Source organism: Balaenoptera musculus, chromosome 2 (assembly GCF_009873245.2).
Source record: "Balaenoptera musculus isolate JJ_BM4_2016_0621 chromosome 2, mBalMus1.pri.v3, whole genome shotgun sequence".
NCBI classification, from domain to species: domain Eukaryota; kingdom Metazoa; phylum Chordata; class Mammalia; order Artiodactyla; family Balaenopteridae; genus Balaenoptera; species Balaenoptera musculus.
In genome coordinates, this window is record NC_045786.1 from 139,079,985 (window position 1) to 139,104,408 (window position 24,424).

Genomic DNA, 24,424 nt, shown 5'->3' on the forward strand with positions numbered 1-24,424 from the left:
GGTCACACATACAACAGGGTCACACACAGACCAATCTTGACCATAGGCTTTCCTTCCCAGCACTGTCTTCTGCTCTTGATATTTCCTTTCCTCTTCAACTCCCCGCAGACCTCCTTATCTCCGAAGACCTTATGAAAGCCCACGTCTTCTAAGAAGCCTTCCCTGACCACCTCAGCCTCTACCCTCTGGCTTCTAGTATTAATTGTAATTATCAAAGAACTGTGAACCGTCTTATACTAATGTCTGCTTTCATTGTCTAGAATGGTACTTTAAAGATTTTACTGTTATATGTTTACAGTTGGTCATTCTCTCTCACCTGGTCAAAGTCAGAGATGGGTCTGATGCTTTTGTGTCCCTGACAGGATCCAGCATAAGGCCTGGCACATAATTGCACCTCAGTGAATATTTGAGGGTTAGAAACTTGTGGATACAATTGTGAGAACCACAAGAGTCCAGTCTGTACGCAGCTCTCCTCAGTGGGAAATAAACTCCACTTGTGTCCAGGATGACAGCGGGTTACATTCCTCTAGCAAAGCTAGAGTGAGTGGTGATAAAAGAGGAGGAGGGGCAGAGGAAGAGAACGGAGACGAGGTGAGAATGTAGATCTTTGCTGATGGCTGAGACCTTCCAGGGAACGTCTCCTAGGTCCCCTGGGAGAGTGGAGAAGAGAAATGTCCCTGTGCCTCAGATTCCTCTGAACTTCCTGGGGGAGGAGTGTAGACTAGAAGGGTGGGTGTGGGATGGGAAAAGGCGCAGGTCAGAATCAACTCCTCTTTGGAAATGTCTTCAGAGATGGGGCAGGAGCCACATGGGAGAAACCAGTGTTCTCACTCCATAGTCATTCCTCATTCTGGATCTATTTTAATGCAGCTGGAGATTATATTTTCCACCAGACCTATGCTCAAATGGCATTTGACTATATCCCAAACATCCTACCCCAACCTTTAAAGCCCAGGATTTTTCAACACTGAGGCTAATATAATAATTTAAAGGTCTTTTGAGTGATGAGAAGATCTTTACCATATGCATATACCCTCATTCTTTGAAAGCTAACACTATTTGAATATATGCATTCTGAGTCATTCTTAAAAAGGGAGGGAATCTCTTTCCTCCCTTCAGGTGTGATAATAGTCACATCTGAGAGCATAGAAAATACTGCACAGTTAGGCCCTCAACTGTTCTCTAATTGTTTTCTGGCTCTTCCCCTTTTTGATTTGGTTATACATTTCCCTCCTGGGGCAATGTTATGTCTTATTCTAAGTGTACATCTCCCAGCAACCAGGACACCCAATAAGTGACTATTGGATGGATGGATAGATGAGCAGATACTGAGTAAATACCTACCTACACAAACAAATAAACAACAACAAAATCTGTATTAGTCAGGGTTCTCCACACAAACAGAACCAATAGGATGGAGATGGATATATACGTGAAAAGATTTAATATAAGGTGTTGGCTTATGCGATTATGGAGGCTGAGAAATCCCAAGATCTGCCATCTCCAAGCTGGAGACCCAGGAAAGCTGGTGGTGCGGTTGGAAGGCCTGAGAGCCAGAGCACCAATGGTGTCGGTTCCAGTCCAAGTCTGAAGGCCTAAGACCCAGGAGTGCCAAGGACAGGAGAAGATCAATGTCCTAGCTCAGCAGTCAGGCAGAGAGAGAATTCAAACTTCCTTCACCTTTTTGTTCTATGCAGGCCCCACATTGGGGAGGGCAATACACTTTACTCAGTCCACCAGTTCAAATGCTAATCTCTTCTGGAAACATCCTCACAGACAACCAAAAACAACATTTAACCAGATGTCTGGGCATCCTGTAATCCAGTCAAGTTGACACATAAAATTAACTCTCATGAACCCAAACATTTACCAAGCATTTATTATATCCCAGGCACATGCTAAGTACTTTACTGATATTATCTCATTCTTAGAGATATATATGTGCGAGAATTTCCTAGAGGAAAAAACACTTATGTTAGGTGACTTCTAGGATCTCTTCCAGTTATAAGATTCTTTGACATGATGTGGCATTAGGGAAAGTAGGATATTGAGGTGTGGGGCTTGGGAACCTAACACCTAGAAGCAGAAATAAAAATAACGTTAATAGTTACCCCTTTCTGTAGACTAGGAACTGTGCTAAGTACCTTACAGATATTTTCTCACTTATTCCTGAGTAACACCCTATGAGATAGGAACTACTACTCACTCTATTTTCAGATGAGGAAACTAAGGCACAGAGAGGTTAAATGGCTTGCCTAAGAAGCAGAGTTAGCATTCAGGTCTGTTGACCCCAAAGTCAGTGCTCTTAACCATCCTGCTTCCAGACGGACGGCAAAACCCTCATTCTTGGTCTGGTTGTCTGAGAAGGTACCCTTCCCTGGGGCCACAGGGATGCAGGTGAGCCAGGGGAAGGAGAGCATTGTGGTAGGACCTGTGAGATTTAGTGAGGAGGGGTGGCATGCAGGACAGCTGGGGCTGAGGAAGGCTTTGGAGTCAATTCTGCAGGAGTCACTGAGCTCAGCAGGAAGGAGACGAACTCTCCAGTCCCTTCAGCAGCACTTGGTAAAGCTCAGTTTTCCTCCCTCTGTCTCTCCGCGGGGCAGACAGGACAGGATGTTCTGGAGTTTTAACAGCGGGACCATTCCTTGGGAACAGGCAGCAGAGCTATGATTAGGGCTTAAAAGTCTGTGGTTGCCAGGCAAAGGCCCTGCCTCACCTTTTATAGCCAGCTAGCCTGAGACGTCACGTCACAAATATTTAGAGACTTTTTCTTCCCCCCCCCATTTGCTTTATGACCCTGAACGCATTCCTCCTTTTCCTCCCGTCATTCAATTTTCCAGCCCCTGGAACAAGTCTGTAACTCACTTATGAGCCTAGAGGCTCTCTGGTGAATTGTAAGGCAATTCATACCGCTTCGGTTGGGCAAAACAGGGTGGGGGCATGTCTTTCTTTCTTTCTTTTTAATTTTATAAATTTATTTATTTATTTATTTTTGTCTGTGTTCGGTGTTTGTTGCTGCACACGGGCTTTCTCTAGTTGCGGCGTGCAGGGGCTACTCTTCGTTGCAGTGCACGGGCTTCTCATTGCTGTGGCTTCTCCTGTTGCGGAAGACCAGCTCTAGGTACGCGGGCTTCAGTAGTTGTGGCGCACGGGCTTAGTTGCTCCGCGGCATGTGAGGTCTTCCCAGACCAGGGCTCAAACCTGTGTCCCCTGCATTGGCAGGCGGATTCTTAACCACTGTGCCACCAGGGAAGTCTGCATTTCTTATCTTGGGTTTAATTTGCTTAAGTTGCTTCCACCTTCTCTGCTTGGGTCTAGTGACTCCTTGGGAGCTGGGGTGAGGTATTTGGTAGCCCGATGGTGGTTAAGAGCATGAGTTTAGGGCAGAGGGGCCTGGGAATATGTCCTAGGTCTGCCATTAAGGACCACATGACCTGGGACCTGGGACTTGACCTCTCTGAGCCTCAATGTTCTCATCTGTAAAATGGGAGAGAACTACTACCTGCCTCAAAGGGTTGTTGGGCAATCCTCAAAGGATGGCTGACTACTCCTAGCGTTATGTTATTCCCATAACAACCACAGGCTGAGGACACCCACAGGCCTGAGATAAGAGTATTTGGATCATAGAATCAGGAGTTATGAAGCCAGGTTTCTCTCCCTAGACAAGCTTGTAGGTGAAGGGAAAAGAGAGCTTGTTGTAGCTGAATGATCCAGTATGGGGTTCCTTAAGATGGTAGAATCCAAGATTTTCAGGATTGGAAGAAACCCTGGAAATCCTTTAAGACTGATAGGAAGGCAGTTATATAGCAAGAAAGTAAAAAAGAGAGCAGGCAAGGCTGACCTCCACAAAGCACCGCTTATGAAGGGATTTGAGATTCTGATGGGAGTGCCTGGCAGCCAATAATAGGATAGGACCAAGTGGGGTCTGGGAGTCTGGTCACTGCTCAGGTGGAGAAACAAAGTTATTCCATCCACCCTTGGGTCGATTCTTCATTGCCTCTGGAGGAGATGCCGGTGGTTTAGGAAACTAGGTGGACCTGGTCCCATTTGTCCTAATCTGGTTATAACTAACCCATGTTTCCTCTGTGGTCTGGCACAGAAACCAGAGGAAGGGTATGCAGATCTGGGCTCCACTGTTGCCTTGGCACAGCTGCTCTGTGCTCTTTGGATAAGACAGAGAAGCCAGGGAACCCATAAGGCCCTGTCTAGGAGGAAAACATCAACAACCAAAATTACAGTCAGGAAGAACTGCCTCCATCTGCAAGTAACTGGGCAATGACCTCCTAATTAAGCTCTTATTAATTTGCTTTCTGAAAGTTACAGTATAGTACTTGGTGGGTGCACCCCGCCCTGCTTGTCACCAAGGTGTTGAAGATTAAGCATTTCACATGGAATCAAGGTGGAACTCTTTCATCTGATTAAGTATAATAGCCTGATTTATTCCAACATCATGAAGTCTTAAAAGCCATACCCTTTTATCTTTGGAGCACTGGGAGGGATTGCAGGGTTTTTATCTTGAGTCCTGTGTCTCAGGAGAGGAAGAGGAAGCACCGGGAGGGGAAAAGACACAAAGCAGAATTCAGACCAATGTTTTTTAAAGTGTGGTCTATGGATCTCTCTTGCATCTGACTCACTTGCTTGTTAAAAAAAATGCAGATTCCTGGGGTCTGTTTCTGAGTCGGAAACTTTCCAGGTGATTTTTATGAACACCCAGGTCTGAAAAATCTCAGGTAGAAGTGGCAAGTCTTCTAGGACATTAACCACATGGATAAATGAAGTACTCAGACAACTTAAAACACCATCTCAGCTAATAGTTTCTTAACCCACCTCAGAAAATCTTTCACTTTAACATTAGACTGGGTAAAGCTTGACTGTTCCATGTTTACACTTCATTCACCTACAGGTAGTATTGTGATGCAAATAGAAAAACTTCTGGCCTTTGGGACAGAGAAGGAATAGCATGTTTGTGTATAAATCACCCCTAGTTCATCAAAGGCTGATGTCTTAGTGCCAGCTCTCAGGTCTCAGGTGTTGTAAATGCTGACTTACAGCTCCTTTATCTACTGATAACAAAGGTGAACATAAGTGATCTCCAGAAATAGTTCACATGCGCTCCCGGGTTCTTGAAACACCACAGGTGATTGGCAAATGTTTCTGTTGCAGACACAAACTCAAACAGCTCATTCCCTTCAAGAGCTCCCCACAGCAGTGGCTACGAGCCTGAATGTAGTAAGGCGGGGACAAGCCTTCCTCTCCCTTGCCCCATACTTTCTTCCCCTTTCCGATGTCAGATTTTTCTGACACTTAAGGAGTCCAGACTGAGGGAAAGAAGTTATTGATAAAGAACTTCAGGAAGCAACTCCCATCCCCCCACTGCCCCTTGCCCAGGCCACTGCCCTTTCAGAGTTAGTTACAGACTCTCCATTCTACTCATTTCAGGAAGCCTGGGGGCCACATGGCTTTGAATCACTGTCTTGTAAGGCACAGTGAACTTCATTCAGTGGGCTCTGGGGAAATGCAGAGTTGGGTCCTGCCCGCCGAAGATTCTGGTAGGATTCTGATAGGTTCTGATTATAGGTAGCCTGGGTAACTCTGGAACATGTATTAATGGCACACGTAAAAAAAAATTAACAAATTTAGTGAGATATATTTCATATACACATAATTCACCCATTTAAAGTATACAATTCAATGATTCTTAGTATATTAAATATTTTTAGTATTTGGATCACTATTAAAAGAAGCCCCTGGGCTTCCCTGGTGGCACAGTGGTTGAGAATCTGCCTGCCAATGCAGGGGATACGGGTTCGTGCCCTGGTCTGGGAAGATCCCACATGCCGCGGAGCAACTGGGCCCATGAGCCGCGATTACTGAGCCTGCGCGCCTGGAGCCTGTGCTCCGCAACAAGAGAGGCCGCGATAGTGAGAGGCCTGCGCACCACGATGAAGAGTGGCCCCCGCTTGCCACAACTAGAGAAAGCCCTCGCACAGAAACGAAGACCCAGCACAGCCACAAATAAATAAAAATAAATTTAAAAAAAATTATTAAAAAAAAAATACTGACTTTAAAAAAAAAAAAGCCCCTAACCTGTTCACAGTCACACCCCGCCCCCCCCCCCCCATTTCCTCCAACCTCCCTTTACCCCCAACTCCACCTCTAGGCAACCACTAATCTACTTTCTGTAGATTTGCCTATTCTGGACAGTTCATATAAATGGAATTACATATATGTGTCCTAGTGACTGGCTAATTTCACTTAGCATAATCTTTTCAAAATTCATCCATGTTGTTGCGTGAATCAGTACTTCATTCATTTTTATGACTGAATAATATTCCATTGTATGGATATACATTTTGTTTATCCATTCATCAGTTGATGGACATTTGGGTTGTTTCTACCTTTTGGCTATTATGAGTAATGCTGCTATGAACATTTGTGCACAAGGTTTTGTGTGGACAGATGTTTTCCTTCCTCTTGGGTATATACCTAGGAGTAGAATTGTTAGGTCATATGGTAACTCCACGTGTATCCTTTCGAGGAACTGCCAGACTGTTTTCCAAAGTGGCTGCACCATTTTACATTCACAAACAGTGTATAAGAATTCTAATTTCTCCACATCTTCCTTAACACTTACTATTATGTGTTTTTGATTTTAGCTATCCTAAAAAGTATGAAGTGATATTTCATTGTTTTTCTGATTTGCATTCCCATGATGGCTAATGACATTGAGTATCTTTTCATGTGCTTATTGGCCATTTGTATATCTTCTTTGGAGAAATGTCTGTTTAGGTCCTTTGCTCATTTTACAATTGGGGTTATTTGCCTTTTTATTCTTGAGTTGTAGGAATTCTTTACATATTCTAGATACAGTCTTTTATCAGATGTATGATTGCAAAATCTTTCTCCCATCCTTTGCATTTTTTCACTTTCTTAATGTCCTTTGAGGCATAACAGTCTTATGTTTTGATGATGTCCAATTTATCTGTTTTGTTGTTGTTGTGGCTTGTGACTCACACTTTGGGAAGTGTTGCTAAAATGCACCTTGAAACTCTGGAAGCTTTGAGACCTCTAAGTTTGGCGGTGGTTTACAGGTTGACTTTGAGGTCGCCTTTGACAGGGATTTCCTCCAAGTTTGGGATTTCATTCCCCACCCAGCCAGCTAGCTCTTGCTCCTTCTCTGGGCTGGAAGCACAGAGCCCCAGGGGACCTTCACCGTGTTTACATCCCCTCCCTCTCCTGAGGTCTACCACAATAGAGCAGCTGAGATGACAGTTTGGAAATGTCCTTTATTGTGAAAACTCAATGGCCTTTGTCTCTGGGATTTGAAATTTTGATGCAAATGTTGGCAGCCAGGAGTTCGGAAGGAGGAGGGGAAGGGCTGGGAGAAGAAACCCTGCCATTGATTTCCATAGTGAGTCATTTCAACTCTGTGTTGTCTTGGTTTTCTCACCCATAAAATGGGGGAAAATATGTCCATCTCCCCAACTCAGTGGGGGTACTTTGAAGATGGTTAGAATACTTTCGAGATCTTGGATTAAAGGCATTACTGAGGCACAAGGTGTTATTATAATAATAAATGACTTGATAGAAGAGAGGGTGAGGCCGCTAAAGCAAAGGGTGGAAGGAGAGGCTCTGCACTGTGGAGTGGCTTCGGTCTAGAGCTCCTGGGCCCAGACAGAGTTTTATTCTTAGGAGTGAGATTGTGTAATTTCTCACAAACTGTTTGGGTTATTTTATTTGAGTTCAGCATTGCTCTGCTGAGTACATCCTATATGACTTCTGCCACAAGGAAAGATTACACTCTTTTTAGGAAATAAGATATACGTTAAAACAAATAGAAACAGAGCAAGATATTATAATCAAGCCGTGAACTGAATAACAAGTGTCAAAAAGAAAGCAGAATAGATAATGGTGAAGAGAAGCATTCCCCTATTATGAATCTGAGATCTACCATACACTAGCTGTGTGACTTTGCCTCCTTTTCTTCTTCTGTGACAGCAATTGTTCATATAAAGGACTTGGAATAATGGCCAGCACGTAGTAAGCCCTCAAATGTTGGACCTATCTGGGATCTTGTCAGGTTCGGCTTTTGCTGGTTATGTGATCTTGGCCAAGTGGCTAGATCCTTCTTATCCTCAGTTATCCCATCTGTAAAATGGGGATAAGGATACTTACTAGTGAAACGGAGCAAGACCCTGTGGGGCCCTCCTGGGTACAAACCCTTTCCGTGTTCCCCGCTTCTTGTTTGCGGGAAATAGGCTTCATGCAGCGTCCTGGATCTTCCTTGAGGTCCAAAGGGCAGATTGAAAGAGCTGCTAATCAGGGAAGGGAGTGCAGAAACACAGGAGGAGCACTCAAGAAACAATAGTGCAGCCATGGGGCAGCGTCCGGGTTCCAACTCAAGGAACACACATAACAATATTTTTGAGTTCTTCTGCAGGAACTAAGGCCCCCATCCAGGTGGAGGATGGTAACTTCAGGCCGAGCACAAGATTCCTGGAACACTGCCCTGTTACCTCATCACCAACCTATCAGAAGAAAGTCTGCACACAGTGGAAGGTAAGAAAGAATCTGACCCCCTCCCCTGATGATTCTCCCTTTAAAAACTTTCCTGGGCGAGCAGAATCTCTAGAGTTGGTTTCTGGGCAGGAGCGTGCCATCTCCCCAGGTTGCCGGCCTCTTGAATAAAGCAACGTTTCCTTTCCAACCAACACTTGTCTCTGGAGTATTGGCTTTCCAGCGACAAGCAGATGAACCTGATTTCCGTTAACACTAGCTCACAAGGCGGAGGTGAGGATGAAGGGAGACAATGTTTGTAAATAGCATAGCAGGAGCCCTACAAATGGTAAGCATTCACTAAATTAGTTATTATTACTGTCAGTAACGCGATTACCTGTCCTGGCTGAGGGGTGCTGCTCACCGATGGCTTAGTTAAGTCAGAGGCCTTCTTTGGAAGCTGGAATTTGAGATGGGCAGGAAGGGATTGATAGGATTCGGGTGATGAGAGAAGAAAGCAGGATTAAAGAAAGGCAGAAGCCTGAGGCTGAGCTGGCTCTGGAAGGCAGGAGGAGACTGGGGCTTCTCACTTTCCGGCCCCCCAGCCCGGAGCCTGGTGGGCTGTATCTGGCAGAGCCCGTGGCGGCTGTTTACCTCCGACCCCCCCCGCCCCCCACCCGCCTTCGCAATCTCTTTTTTCACCTTCGCAGTCGGCGAGGGCAGTGCTCTGCTAGGCTGGAGCAGGCTCTCCCTCCCTGAGGAATGTGCGACCCTCCCTCTCTGAGGAATGTGCGTCTAGCTTCCCAGGCCGATCCGGCCCAGCGCCTACCTCTTTCCCCCGCCGCCGGTAGCCAGGGGAGCCCCGCTGTCTTCACCCCACCCTCCGCCAGGATCCAGTTTCAAAGTCACCTGAAAGCCATTTCCTTCCGCGCACGCCCCTCCCCTCCCTGTAAATCACCTGGGGCTTGCATTTGCCTGGAGTAGCTTATTTTTCTTTTCCTTTTTGGCTTATTTTGTTTTTTAACGTGAATATTAGGCGTTTACTAGACACACTTACCTCTACTGGATGTCAAGTATACCCAGTGGTTCTGATGTCAGTGTCCCATCCCTCCTCCCATCCTGGGCTTCTCTTCTCCTGTCCTGTGCTGGGACAGCATCTATTTTTCAGCACATTTATTGATGAATTACTTCGGGTTTTTAAGTTTATGCCCTTGCTCAGAACGCAGCCGATCCTTATTGAGTGTCCCTGTCGCGCCCTCAGCCCCTCACTTTCCAGGTGTGCACCTTTCGATGCCCACATGATTACATACAGACATAAAAACAGGAGACAGGTTCTCTTCGCTTTACCAAAATGGGTCCTTTATTACACGGGTTTCTGCCTCTTGCTCTTCCCACCTAACAGTCTCGTGGTGGACTCCCTCCAAGTTATCGGCTTCTTCATCTCTTTCTTGTCAGCTTCTCGGAGGTTTGGATTTACATCTGTAAAGGGTCACGGGAACCGAATTTCGGTGAGGAATTCAAGACGTGAGTTTCTGACTCAGAAAAGCCAAGGTGACCTGCTCTGGTAGGATCAGGACTCCCAAGTCCGATCCCAACTAAGGACTCACTTGGAAGCCCCCTTTGCTGTCCGTACAATGAGGGCTGTTTTGGCCGTCCGGTGACCTCTTGGGAGGCAGTGATATCAGGTCTGTGACACCACTGTGAGTGTCCCCCCTCCCGCCCCCCAGGTGCGTCTTTGTGTCTTAGCGCACCTAGGTTGCTCGGGGGCGGCTAGCGTTCGGCCGGGCGGACCCCGCCGGGGCCGCGCGCTCGCCCCACCCGCGGGCGTTAATCATTAGCGGCGCGCAAGCCCCCCTCCCGCCGCTGCAGCCTTTACCCCGGGTTCCAGCTCGCAGCGCCGCGAGGTTGCCCCCGTCCCCCGCTGAGCTGCCAATCGCGGGATTCCAGTCGCTGGCCCGAGTCTCCACCCACTGGAAAAATTCCTGGTCCGCCCTCCCTGTCCCCTCCCGCGGCTGCTGCCGCTCTGCTCGGCCCCGACTTCCTGCCGGGCGCTGGAAGGCGCGCGCGGGTTGGGGTCCCCGGGGGCCGCGCTCGCAGCTGGCCGCGCCCCGGCCGCCAAGGGGCTGGCGGTGGGCGGGAGCAGCCGGCAGCCTCGGCCCCTTCCCGGAGCGACATTCAAACTCGCGCCCGCGTTGCGGCGGCACCTGGGTGGCTTCGCGCGCCGTGCGTTCTGGATCCAGCCGGGCGGCCGCTGCTCGGTGAGTGTCCGTCGGTTCTTCCCGCGTCCTCTGCGGGCACAGCGGGCCGAGCGGCAGTGCCTGGAGTGGTTTTGAAGCCCCCGCCCTCCCGGGCACCCGCCCCAGCCGCCTGCGGGGTGAGGACTCGGCGCGGCAGAGGGGGGCCCGGGGCCACGTGGGCTCCTCCCAGGGCGACCCTCCAGGCCGAGGGCTGGAGCGCGGGAGGCTCGTGCAAGGAGACATTTTTCTGTCCTTTAGCCCCCACCCCGGAAACGAAAGGAGCGAATGCGCCCGGTGACTCCCAAGAGGCGCAGTTTGAAACTCGGGAAGCCCTCGAGGCGGCGCCCACCCGCGCCCACTGCGCGCTCTTTTGCCCGAGGGCTGGTACTTGCCTCGGACTGTGGGCCCGGGAGGGGTGGACTCTTTTGGGGAAGGACCCGAGCCTCTGGTCCCGGGAGCCCAAAGGCGCCAGCAGCCTGTTCCGGGTTGGTGTCACACAGTACTCGCTCTGGGAATCTCAGCTCGCGTCCTGGAGGGATTAGAGTGGGTGCCAGCAATGGGGTGTCGGGGAGCCGAAAGCACAGAAGCCACTGCCTGCCACTGCCTCCCTCGACCTCACCCACTCCCGAAACCGGTTTGGTTGATTTTCTCCTTATTCGCAGCCCTTTGGTCTGGAACGCTAGGAGGAGGCGTGCAAACTCGAAAATTTCAAGACGTTTTTAGGTAGCTACTTTTACTCTTTGGAGCTGCTTTTGAAAACAAAAGGAAGAACGGAGTGGGAAACGTAATGGTGGGAGGCTGGAGGGGTGTGGCCTGGGGTGGGGCGGTGTTATAGCGGCCACTGTAAGAGTTTCACCCTCGAAGTCACTTGCCTGTCTCCTGCTCTGGGGCCCCCAGGAGGCGATCCGGATTGCATCGCCCTACAGGGAACCCTGGACTGGGGGTTCCCAGAGTCTCCTCAGCCCTGCCTCTGCACGCAGCTCAGTCACACCAACCTTGCTCAAAGAAATAATGAGGGAGAGTAATGACAGCCCCGAGGGCTCCCCACTGAGCACATTGCCGGCCTCCCTTAAGGAAAGTGCCTTTCTAGCCTCGCCGTTGCTGGACTGGGAATGGAATCCTGAGTGACGTAGCTGGGAGTGACTTCACCCTAACCATTTCCAGCAGAAAACCTAGGGAGTAAGAACCCAAAAAAGGTGTACCCCTTCCCTCTGTTGTTCACCCTCTTCCCTGTGGTCCTGGGATGCCTCATTTCATCTCCTGCTGTTAATACTCCTCTGTCTCTGCTGCCCCCACTCCCTTCCCAGAAGGCTGGGCAGCCCCTTAGATCCCTGGATGTCCTGCTCTGGGGATGGGACAGGGAGTCTGCGTGGGGTAAACCAAGTCCTAGAAGCAGAGGAAGTGATTTGCTTAAGAGCTGCCTTGGGCTTTTCTACTGCATTTTATTAGAAGTGGCACATCGGGGAGAGTGGGAAGAGCACTGGCATGGGAGCCCAGCACAGGATTTTGCCTCCGCTTTAGTCCTGGCTCTACTGCATGGCATCAAAGATTGCTAGGGTCATTTGGGCTGGAAGGCACCTCCCATGTGCCTACGCCATTTACACATGAAGGCAGCAGAGCCCAGAGATGTGACGTGACTGGAGCCTGGCTCCCGTTGGCCAAACAGGGACCAGAACTCAGATTTCCTCATGGTCTAATCCATGCTTTTCCCAACATGACCTGAGCAAGTCACATATTGTTTTCTGACTCAGTTTCCACATGAGTGGAGTTGGGGACTTGCCTGCTTTTCTTCACAGAGGCTGTGGTAAGGATCAAAGGAAGCCACGTACGTGGAAAGTGCTGCATAAACTCCTATACAAAATGAAGGGCTCACTGTGGCTAGGAGGGGCCCTTAAGAGCTTTACAATTTACTGGATACATCCCATGTGTGCCACAAGGACACGGTAGATACCAGGAGCCAATGGTGGATGTTTACACCCCTGGCCTGTAATAGCTCCAGGGTAAACATTTGCCTTACCTAATCCACAGCTATCCCAGGGTCACCGTGTTTACCCTGGAGGTGGCCAAAGGCCGTGGCCTGAGGGATGACCAGGGCAGGAAGGGAAAAGGAACTGTGTTCCAGGTGCATGGCTTGCCCCTTCACCTCCACTCTCCTCTCAGAACCTTGTGAAGGCTCTGGTTCCAAGTCTGGGGGTCACTACAGGCCCAGGCTGAGCACTGACTTTGGAGGGTTAATCGGGAAACCAACTAGCTATTCCCTGTTGTGTTGAGGGTTGAGGGGACTCTGGGCGTTGGAAGGGTGCTGCCTTTGCAGCTGCACTGACGGCTGTCTTCAACTCCTCATTTGCCCCCCTCTCCCCATCCCAGGCTGCCCCTCTGGCCCAGGCCGATGCTCAGTCCTGCCTCTCTGGCCAGCTGCATGTCCATAGGCCTTTGTTTCAGGGTTGCAAGCCCGCCCTCCCCAGCAGAAGCCCTCAGGTTGGGGCCCTGGCAGCTGGAAATCACTACTGCCAGCAGGAAGGCTTTACTGGAGTCCACAAGGGACCTGGCAGACCTTCATTTCCTCTTGTAGGTCCCATCTGGAGCTCCCAACTTGCCCCTGGCCAGATTCTCTCACCATCTTTTCTCATCTTTCCTCCCCTGAATGGATGAATCATGTTCTTTTTCTTCCTACACTCACACTTCTTAGTTCTATTTTAGAGGATTCATTCATTCAACAGGTTTTTTGGCATCTACTATATATGAATGCTGGACGCAGAGGACACAGCAATGAACAAAATATATGACAGTCATTAACTTCATGGAGCTGGCTTCTAGTGGTGGGAAGCTGTCAATAAGCAAGATAGATAGTGGAAAGCAAGTTAATGATAAGCAGAGCAATATGATAGGGAAGGTGGATGTGAATTGTCATGGCGGGGGTGAGATGGCATTTTATTTTATTTTATTTTATTTTTTTTATTTTTTTATTTTTTATTTTTTGAGATGGCATTTTAGATGGGGTGGCCTGGGAGGCATCCCGAGGAAGGGCTATTTGATAATACCTGAAGGAGGAGTTTCCCTTCGCCTCTGGTTTCCTTTTCTTGAAACCCAGTTCAAGCAACTCACTGCAGGGCTTGACAGCTTACTAGCCCTGAGGTGCTAAACTCCTTTGAGCCTGTGTTTCTCACCAGTAAAATGGAGTTAGTCATCATACCTACCACATATGGTTTTGTGAGACTGAACAATGAGCTAACGTGTGTTAAAGGCTTAGCAGAGCCTATAGAGGTCATCAGTAAGTGATAGTCTTTTATTTTATTTCTCCAACCAAATTCTGCAGGGGTAGCCCAAGATATTTAATGCCATTGCTAAATAAGCTTTCCGTTTCAAGAATTAGGCAAGTGGGGAATTAGAGGCAGGTGAAAACAGAAACCCTAGTTAGTGCAGACTTTCTAGTTGGTGAGACTTTTCAACCATATCCTCGATTCTGGGGGGGTTGAGGATGTGGGCCTCCCAGGTGTGTGTGCTGTTTCCCCTGCTGACAGGGTGAACTGGGGGCAGCCCTGACTCTCTTCCCTTGCTCTGGAATTCCCCCTCGCTTCCAAGCAGCCCTGATGAATCACACCTTCGTTCCTGGCCTCTCTACTCTGCCTCACAGCTGGGAAGGCTACCTGCCCCTCCCCCAACGTCCTGTAGATAAATTATGCTCAGAGAGGGAGAGAAAGGGATGGTGAAAACGAGGGAGGGGCAGGAGAAAGCCGGGCAGATGGTGGGTGGAGCTGTTTTAGGAGAGCCTGCAGAGGTGCAAGAGGATTCTGATGGAGGCTTAGAGACAGCCCCAGAAAAAGTTTCAAGAAGTGTCCACCATGGACCAGAATTTTGAGTAACAGAATGGACAGGCACTATGAGTGCTCAGAGTCTGGCTGGACTCTACTCAGCTCTGCACTGCTTCCACCCAGGCAATCTGAGGAGTCTCTTCCCCTGTCCGCTGGAACCAGGACCTTAAAGGGAGGGGCCTGATCTCAAAGCCTGCTGTCAAAAGCTGCGGTGAGCGGTTTCCTGGGGGCCTGGCCCTGGCTCAGGAAGCAGGGATGGGCGGTGGAGGGCGGGTCCCGGGGGGAGTGGTCATCAACCAGACCACTCCCTCTAAGAGCCCTGTTGCATGAGCTGGACAGCCAAGCGGGCCCTGTGGTGAAGGAGCTTTCCGGGCTTGCCGGTTGGTGCCTGGAAACCAGGTAAAGCTAGATATAATATGGCTTCAGAGGAAGTGGTTGGGAAGGCCCAAACAGCCTCAGGCATTTTTATGATGTTGGGTGACCTCAAGTCAGAGGAGAATGAAAACTGGGTAGGGTCAACTAACCTGTGAACAGAAGGAGGAGGTACATCCAGAGATGCTGGCAGCCCTCTGGGTGTTGGCTGTCTGGGATAAAGGCTGGCCTTGTTAACAGGGTCTCTGCTCTATTCTTATTTTGATTAGCAGCTCTCTGAAGGCAGGGACTCTGTTTGAGTCATCTTTGTTCCCACATAGCATGGAGAACAGTGTAAAGTGTAATCAACAGGGCATGATGGGCTTGTGCTGGGGTCCCACCCTGAGGGCAATCTGGGCTCGGTGATCTCATCTGCTCCAGTTTTTGTTCCATGGAGTTAGAGGAAGAAGTCAGTGGTGGGGGTCAAGCCTAGCCCTTGGTGGGCTGTTGCCGTCTGGGAATGCCAGCCAAGGGAGAATGGGGCTTTTTATAGTTCTCTTGCTGGCCTTTGGGGAGGGAGGCCTCCTGGCTTAAGCTCAAGGAATGGATTTTTAAGGACTCTCAAATTCTGTTTCATGCTGAGCAGAGTCTGGGCCAACCACAGGACCTGAATGAGGTACTAATGGGCACAATGGTAACTGTGCATGTAGCCTTTTGGGAGATAGAGTTTGAGGGTAGTAGGGGTTGCTCTGATTGTTGCTGGAGTTTGGCTGGGACTGGAGGGAGAGATGCTACAGGAGTAAAGTCTATTTCACTATGGTAACGGGATCTTGGGAGGAAAGATGGGTTCTACAGGTACTGGAAGCTCTTAAAAAGTCATATCCTTTACTCCCCAGGCCACAAGACTCTGTGTGTGTGTGTGTGTGTGTGTGTGTGTGTGCGCGCACACATAAATCAGAGGTTCTTGACCAATAGATGGCAAGTGTTTATTGAAAGGAAAAGAGGACCAGTATTCTTGTGGTCTCTATCCTGTGCATCGCTACATCCCCAGTGCTTGATGCATAGTAGGATTCCAATAAATATTTGTTGAATAAGTAAAACCTACTGTGTGATGAACCTTTAGGAATTAGAGAAATTTTCACGCTCTTCACAAGTGTTCTAATCCTGTCTGGAAGTATCTAGGATAGAGTATAAGATTCTAAGAAGTTGAACCTGTGGTCAGCTGCTCTGGCACAGGGGCAGGCAGCTCTGTATTCCTCCAGCCTGGGCAAGTGAAAGGGTGCCTGGTATCACTGGGTCCAGTCCTCCCGGGCCTGCTGAGAGTTTGCCCCCATGCATGTTGTGTCCAAAGTGGATGGTAGGGTAGATTATAGTCTTGAATATAGTTCATCCCATAATATGTCCTATAATATCCCATAACACCTCTCCTACCCTATTCAGGACATGGCCACCCAGTAGCCTTGCTTATCTGCATGTAGCCAAGAAGGTCCCCAGATCAGCCAGGACTCAAGTTCCTGCATTTTTTTCACACCAGCTCCCTAAGACCCTGTTTAACTCTTATATAGGAGTTGTGTCATCCTATTTCCAAGCCCACAACTGGAAGGAAGCAGCAAAGGAGAGTGTAAAGAGACCAGCATAGAGAGGAAAAATGACCACAGTGCAACTGAGAGTTGACACTGATTGTGGACAGAGATCAAGACACTATGCAAAGCAAGCACGAGCATAAGAGCCGGGGGTCATTTATTTAGGAGGAATGGCTTGGCACGCCTTGGCCCTTGGGGGGATCATTATTTTGATAATTGATGCTTTGCTGGTAATTGTGATGCTGAGTCATCAAGAAAAGGTTAAATGATGTTCCCTTGACTGTTTAGGAAGGCAGGGAAGGAAGCGTGTAACATGTTTTTAAAAGATGTCCGAGTCAGATTGACTAAAAATTTTTTTTTTTTAATTTATTTATTTTTGGCTGTGTTGGGTCCTCGTTGATGTACGCGGGCTTTCTCTAGTTGCGGTGAGTGGGGGCTACTCTTTGTTGAGGTGCACAGGCTTCTCATTGCGGTGGTTTCTCTTGTTGCGGAGCACAGGCTCTGGGCGCACAGGCTTCAGTAGCTGTGGCACGTGGGTTCAGTAGTTGTGGCTTGTGGGCTCTAGAGCACAGGCTCAGTAGTTGTGGCGCACAGGCTTAGTTGCTCCATGGCATGTGGGATCTTCCTGGACCAGGGCTCGAACCCGTGTCCCCTGCATTGGCAGGCGGATTCTTAACCACTGCGCCACCAGGGAAGCCCTAAAATTTTTATAAGTGTTGACTCTTAGGTAATATCACTAGTCCTCTCAACAAGGCAAAAAATAAGTGGTGGTACCCTCAACTACAGATAAAGAAACTGAGTCCACCCACACAAGGTAGGTAACTTTTCTGAGATCTCTCAGCTAAGACTTGGCAGGGATGAGGTCTGAACTTCTAAATGACCCTGGAGCACGCGCACTGAGCTCTACCCCAGACTGTTTGGAAACCGGGCACACTCTTGAAAACATGGCTTTTGGACAGCTCTCTCTGCAGGGGTTCCGGCTAGTCAAGGTTTTACTGTGTTACTGTGGAGCCAGGATGGGCCCAAACTTAATTCAGCTCCACCCATAGCAGACTGCCAGTTATCCTAAAGGGCGCTTGCCTCAGTGGAAACAAGAATGCCTTTAATACATTTACATTTTAAGCACCTACCTGGGTGCCACACAACACTTTCTGAGGCCAGAAAATGTTAGGGAGGAGCTGCAATTTCAAAAATCCTAGGCCTCTCTCCGTCAGGAGCTTTTGTTCCTTTGTTTCGGTTCTGGATGCTGCTGGGAGATGCTGTGCTGTGCAGTCTCGGTGCTGGTTGTTCCGGTCTGTCTCCAGGGTGGCGGGGCCCGCCCCTGTGTCGGAACCCCTACCCCCTTGTTCCCACCATCCAGATCTGGCAAATGGTAATTTTATCCTATTTACTTCTCTCATTTATTATAGAGATAGAACGTTACAGATGCAACTGAAGCTTTCTCTTTCTTCCTAATAGCTTTCTCTTCCCTCCCTCCTGCCCCAGAAGTAACATTCTCTTGAATATGGTGTTTATCATTTCTATGAATGTTTTTATACTTTTTACTGTTGTCTGTAAGTAATTTATAGTTTCATGTTGTTTCAATTTTGACTTGTATAGCATCATGTTGAATGAACATTGTTGTCTAGATTGACCCATGTTGAAATATTTAAATATAGTTTATTCGGTGAACTGTTATATGGTTTCTATTGCATATTACAGTTCCCTTATGGACAGACATTTAGGTTGATTCCATTTTCCCACCACTATAAGTAATAACTGTATTTATTATCCATGCACCAGTCTTCTCTACCATGTATATCAGTGGTGGGATTACTGGGTTATAAATTTTGCTTTTCAAGTTACGGTCAAATAATGTCCCTGAGTGATTTGTAACCAATTTATGTTCTTACCAGAAACATGAGAGCCCCTACTTCACTAACATTTGGATTGTGTCTTGCAATCTAGTAGATGTAAAATGGTATTTTAAAATTATTTTATAAATTGGTATTTTAAATAAGTGCTTTTGATTAAAGATAGGGATGAGCACTTTTCATGTTTATTGGCTAGCCGTGTTATTCTGTGAGGCTTTGCCCTTTACGTTAAAAAAATAATTTTTAACCAGGTAATGTATCCACATGATTCAAACCTTGAAAGGTAATACAGTGAAAAGTCTCCAACATCTGTTCCCTTGCTCCCAGCTCCCCACCCTGTGACAAGTTAGAGGTTCTTGGTACTTTTTCAGAGTTTTAATTGCCATTTTCTTTTTCTTGTTGATTTTTAGGAGTTAAAAAGTATATATATATATTTATGTATGCTAAATAAATGATAATAAATAATCTTTTTAGGTTATATTCATTATATATAGCTCTGGATTGTCTTAACTTTATTAATGTCATTTTTCATAGGGAAGTTTTAATTTTAATGTCATATTTGCCAATCTTTTGTTCATACTTTCTGTGTCTTGTTCAAGAAATCTTTTCCTACTCTGATTTTACAGAAACATATTTAGTATATTTTCTTCTTAAGTTTTGCTTCCACACTTACACTTTAAATTCACCTGGAATGTATTTCTTTTATGTGGCAATGGTTCTCAACTCTGGCTACATATTAAAGCCTCACGAGGAGCTTTTTAAAAAAGTACTATTGTCTGAGCCTCATTTCAAATCAGACCAATAAAATTAAAATATCTCAGGGTGGAGCCTAGGAGTGGCTATGAAATGCCCCAGGTGACTTTTATGTCCAGCCAAGGTTGAGAACCACTCAACCTTGTAAGATGGAACTGATTTTATTTTTTCCAGAGGACTAGCCAGTTTTTCCAGTACTAGTTATTGAACAGTCTATGCTTTTCCTGCTGACTTGTTACTGTTAAGATTTGATTGATAACTTTATTGAGATATATTTCACATATCTTAAAATTCACCCATGTAGAGTGGTTTTTAGTGTATATTCACAGAGCTGTGCAACCACCCCCGCTATCCCCGCATCTTTTTTTTTTTTTTTTGTCCTGTGGGCCCTGCTGCTCGGCAGCTTGTGGAATCCTCGTTCCCCAACCGGGGATCAAACCTGGGCCCTCAGCAGTGAGAGCTCGGAGTCCTAACCCCTGGACCACCAGGGAATTCTCTCCACTATGTAATCTTAAACCATTTTTATTACCCCTAAAAGAAGCCCTGTATCTTTAGCAATCATTTCCTGTTTCCTCCATCCCCTAGCCCCAGGCGATCACTAATCTACTTTTATCTCTCTAGATTTGCCTATTCTGGACATTTTACATAATGAGTTCGTACAATATATAGTCCTGTTGACTAGCCTTTTTCATTTAACGTAATGTTTTCGAGTCATCGAAAATGTCGTGGCATGTTATCAGTTCTTCATTCTTTTTTATTGCCAGATAATATTCCATTGTATGGGTATACTACATTTTGTTTATCCATTCATCAGTTGCTTTTCAAGATATGGTCAAATAATGTCCCTGAGTGATTTGTAACCAATTTATGTTCTTACCAGAAACATGAGAGCCCCTATTTCACTAACATTTGGACATTCTAGCTGTTTCCACTTTTTGGTATTATAAATAATGCTGCTATGAACAGTTGTGTACAACTTTTTGTACGCAGCATATAGATCCCCTAGCTTCTATATGACCTACTGGGAGATGATTATTTACAAGTTAACTTTTTGAGGAATTGCTAAATTGTTTTCCAAATAGGCTACACTATTTTACACTCTTACCAGCAATGTGCAAGGGTTCTAATTTCTCCTCATCCTCACCATTACTTGTTATTGAACATTTGATTTTAGCCATCCTAGAGTGAGTAGGAAGTAGATTTAGTTGTGGTCTTGGTTTGCATTTCCCTAATGATTAACGATATTGAGCATCTTTTCTTGTGTTTATTGGCCATTTGTATATCTTTTTTGGAGAAAGATCTTCAAATTTTTGCCCATTTTAAAATTGGGTTTTTTTTTTTTATTGTTGAGTTGTAAGGGTTCTTTATATAGTCTGGATACAAGTCTATTATCAGATTTACAAATATTTTCTCCCATTCTGTGATTTGTCTTTTCACTTTCTTTTTTTTTCTCTTTTAAAAATTTTAATTTAAAAATTAAAAAAAATTGAGGTGTAATTGATATGTCATTATTGGTTTCAGGTGTACAACTTAATGATTCAATATTTGTATACATTGTGAAATGATCTAGTCCACTTTCTTTATAGTGCCCTTTGAAACACAAGTTTTAAATTTTGATGAAATCCAATTATCTTGTTTTGTTTTGTTTTGTTTTGTTTTGTTGCTTGTGCTTTTGCTATTGTATCTGAGAAACCGTTGCTCACCCAAGTTCACAAAAATTTACCCCTATATTTTCTTCTAAGAGTTTTATAGTTTTAGCTCTTACATTCAGGTTTATGATCCATTTTGACTTAATTTTTGTATATGGTATGAACTAGATGTCCAAATTCATTCTTTTGCACGTGAATATACAGTTGTCCTAGCACCATCTGTTGAAAAGATGATCCTTTTCCTATTGAATGGTTTTGGTACCCTTAATGAAAATCAGTTTACTGTAAATGTGAGGTTTTATTTCTGTACTCTCAATTCTGTTGCATTAATCTATATGTCTATCTTTATGCCTTGGTAACTATAGCTTTGTAGTTGGTTTTGAAATTGGGAACTGTGAGTCTTCCAACTTTGTTCTTTTTCAAGATTGTCTTTCTGGCTCCCTTGCTTTTCCATACAAATTTTAGGATTAGCTTGTCAATTTCTACAAAAATACCAGCTAGAATTTTGAAAGAGATTGGATTGAGTCTGTAGATCAATTTTGCTAACCTTAAGAATGTTAAGTGTTCTGCTCCATGAACATGGGATGTCCTTCCATTTATTCAGGTCTTTAGCTTCTTTCAATAGTTTCCAGTATACAAGTCTTACACTCCTTTTGTTAAATATATTCCGAAGTTTTTAATGCTTTTGCTGTTGTTATAAATGGGATTGTTTTGTTTCTTAATTGCATTTGGGGGTGGGTGGGCTGTACCATGCAGTTTGCAGGATCCTAGTTCCCCAACCAGGGATTGAACCTGCTCCCTTGGCAGTGAAAGCGTGGAGTCCCAACTACTGGACTGCCAGGGAGTTCCCCTTAATTGCATTTTTGGATTGTGCACTACTAGTATATAGGAGTAGAAATGATTTTTTGTGTATTGATCTTGTATCCTGCCATCTTACTGGACTCTTTCATTAGTTCTAATCATTTTGTTAGTGGATTCCTTAGGATTTGCTATATATGAGATCATGTCATTTATGCATAGAGATAGTTTTACTTCTTTTTTTTCAATCTGAATATCTTTTATTTCTTTTTCTTGCCTAATTTTCGTGGCTAGAATCCAGAACAGTGTTGAATAGAAGTATCATGAGGGGACATTCTTGTCTTTTTCCTAATCTTAGGGGGAAAACATTCCTTCTTTCGCCATTAAGATGAAACGCCTGCGGGTTTTTTTTTGTTTTTTTTTTAATTTTATTTTATTTATTTATTTATTTATTTATTTGGGCTGTGTTGGGTCTTCGTTTCTGTGCGAGGGCTTCCTCTAGCTGCGGCAAGCGGGGGCCACTCTTCATCGCGGTGCGCGGGCCTCTCACTATCGCGGCCTCTCTTGTTGCGGAGCACAGGCTCCAGACGCGCAGGCTCAGCAGTTGTGGCTCACGGGCCCAGTTGCTCCGCGGCATGTGGGATCTTCCCAGACCAGGGCTCGAACCCGTGTCCCCTGCATTAGCAGGCAGATTCTCAACCACTGCGCCACCAGGGAAGCCCAACCTGCGGGTTTTTTTGTAGATGTTCTTTGTAAGACGGGGATGTTCCCTTCTGTTCCTAGTTTGTGTGGTGTTTTTATCATGGAAGGGTGTCAGATTTTGTCAAATGTTTTTTCTGGGTCTATTGAGGTGATCAGGTGGTTTTTATATTTTATTCTATTAATATTTAAAATTATATTAATTGATTTTCGGATGTTAACCCAATCTTGTATTTCTGGGATAAATTCACATGGTCATAGTGTATACTCCTTTTTATATGTTGCTGGATTCAGTTTGTTAGTATTTTGTTGAGGATTTTTATAGCCATACTTATAAGGGATGTTGGACTGTAGCTGTTTTTTTTCTTGTGATATCTTGTTTGGTCTTGATAACAGGCCTCATAGAATGAGTTAAGTGTCCCTTTCTCTAATGTTTTTTGGAGGAGTTTGTGAAGAATTGCTATTAATTCTTTAAATGTTTGGTAAATTCACCAGTGAAGCCATCTAGTCCTGGGCTTTTCTTTATTGGAAGTTTAAAGATTATTAATTCAGTCTCTTTACTTATTAACAGGTCTCTTCAGATTTCTTCCTGAGTCAATCATTGGATTATGTCATTCTAGGAATTTGTCTAGGAATTTCATCTAACTTATCTAATTCATTGGCATATAGTTGTTCATGGTATTTCCTTATAATCCTTTAAGATGTTCTTTTTTGTCTTTGATGTTCTGCATTTATACTATGGATGATGTGTCTAAATGTGAACTTCTTTTAAATTTAACTTAGTTGTGCTTTCAATATGAGGACAAATGTTCTATGTTCAGTTCTGGAAAATTCATATACATTCTGTCTTTGAAAATTGCCTCTCCCCTATTCTTTCCTTTTTCTTCCTATGGAACTCTATGGACCTCTCTCTTAATGTTTATATTTTCTATCTTATTCTTTGCATCTACTTCAGGATAATTTCCTCAGTTTTTTTTTTTTCCATTTCACTAATTCTTTCTTTAGCTGTATTTAATTTTCTGTTTAACGTACCTATTGGCTTTGAAATGTCAACATTGTATACAATTCACCTGTGAAAAGTCTGGGTTTGAACTGCATGGGTCCACTTATATGTGGATCTTTTTCAATAAATATGTACTACAATACTACACAATCTGCAGCTTGTTGAATCCGCGGATGCGGAACTGTGGATACAGAGGGCTGACTGTAAAGTTATATGCAGATTTTCTACTGTGTGGGGGGTTGGTGCCCCTAAGCCCCGTGTTGTTCAAAGTTCAACTGTATTTTATTTCCATTCAGTACTTTTTCAAAGTCTTTTTCAGATTTTTCTTTTATTTCTAGCTTTTGGAGTACCAGTTTGTTCCATCTTCTGACTCGCTTGTCATGGTTTGTTTTATTGTGTGGTTTGTAATTTTTATACTGATCTCCTCTTCATTGGGTTGCAAAGAGTGGGATGCTTAAAAGCAAGGTATTTTGGAAGTCTGCACTTATTGTGATGATGAGGTCTAGGACATATCAAATGTGTGGGTGAGTGGCTGAGGTGGGGTAGAGGAAACGACTGGCAGAGGAACTTTGCATGTCTGGCTGCTTTCTGTCATACAGGTCTCTGCCTAAGAGTCACCTTTTCAGAGCCTTCCCAGGCCTCCCTAAATGCCTCCACCCCCCAGTCCTACTGCCTTTCTTCTGTTTTATCTTATCACTGTTAACACATCACTATTCAGAAATATATTAGCTATTTGTCTACCTTTTGTGACCTTCCTCCATATTGGAATGTAAGCTCCATGATTGTAAGGATTTGTCTTTTTTTGGGGGGCCACCCCACGTGGCATGTGGGATCCTAGTTCCCTAACCAGGGATTGAACCCGTGCCCTCTGCATTGGAAGCACCAGAGTCTTAACCACTGGACCGCTGGGGAAGTCCCCAGTAAGGAGTTGTCTTATTCACTGCTATGTCCCCAGCACCTGGCATGTGGTTTATACTGTGCATAAATTTGAGTGAGTTTGAGTAGTCCTGTTTTTAGATGGAAGTCATCTGAGCCCCGATGCTGCAACTTTCAGCTGGGCTGAGTCTGACCAGGTAGCAGAGGTGAACAGTTTGCCTCTCCATCCCCAAACCTTTTTGTGGACCACCACTGGAGATATCTTTTTCTCCCATTATAAGAGCCCAGAGAATACTATCCATCCTGTGTGCTTC

General features: G+C 45.6%; 2 protein-coding genes across 7 annotated transcripts in view; one reads left to right on the forward strand and one right to left on the reverse strand.

Moving 5' to 3' along the window:
* Nucleotides 1-9,838: 9,838 nt before the first annotated feature.
* On the reverse strand, nt 9,839-11,441 carry LOC118889471. Its single transcript, XM_036841231.1, has 3 exons — nt 11,353-11,441; nt 10,373-11,262; nt 9,839-9,975 (listed from the first exon to the last, which is right to left on the reverse strand). The coding sequence occupies exons 2-3, from the start codon at nt 10,974-10,976 to the stop codon at nt 9,860-9,862; spliced, it is 720 nt and encodes a 239-aa protein (XP_036697126.1). The 5' UTR covers nt 10,977-11,262; nt 11,353-11,441; the 3' UTR covers nt 9,839-9,859.
* PLEKHG3 (pleckstrin homology and RhoGEF domain containing G3) overlaps nt 10,631-24,424 on the forward strand; it is a 42,391-nt gene continuing 28,597 nt past the window's right edge. For all 6 annotated transcript variants that reach the window (XM_036841196.1, XM_036841212.1, XM_036841222.1 and 3 more), the window contains exon 1: nt 10,631-10,754. The gene's annotated coding sequence lies outside the window, so the exon portion shown is untranslated. The remainder of the gene's footprint in view (nt 10,755-24,424) is intronic.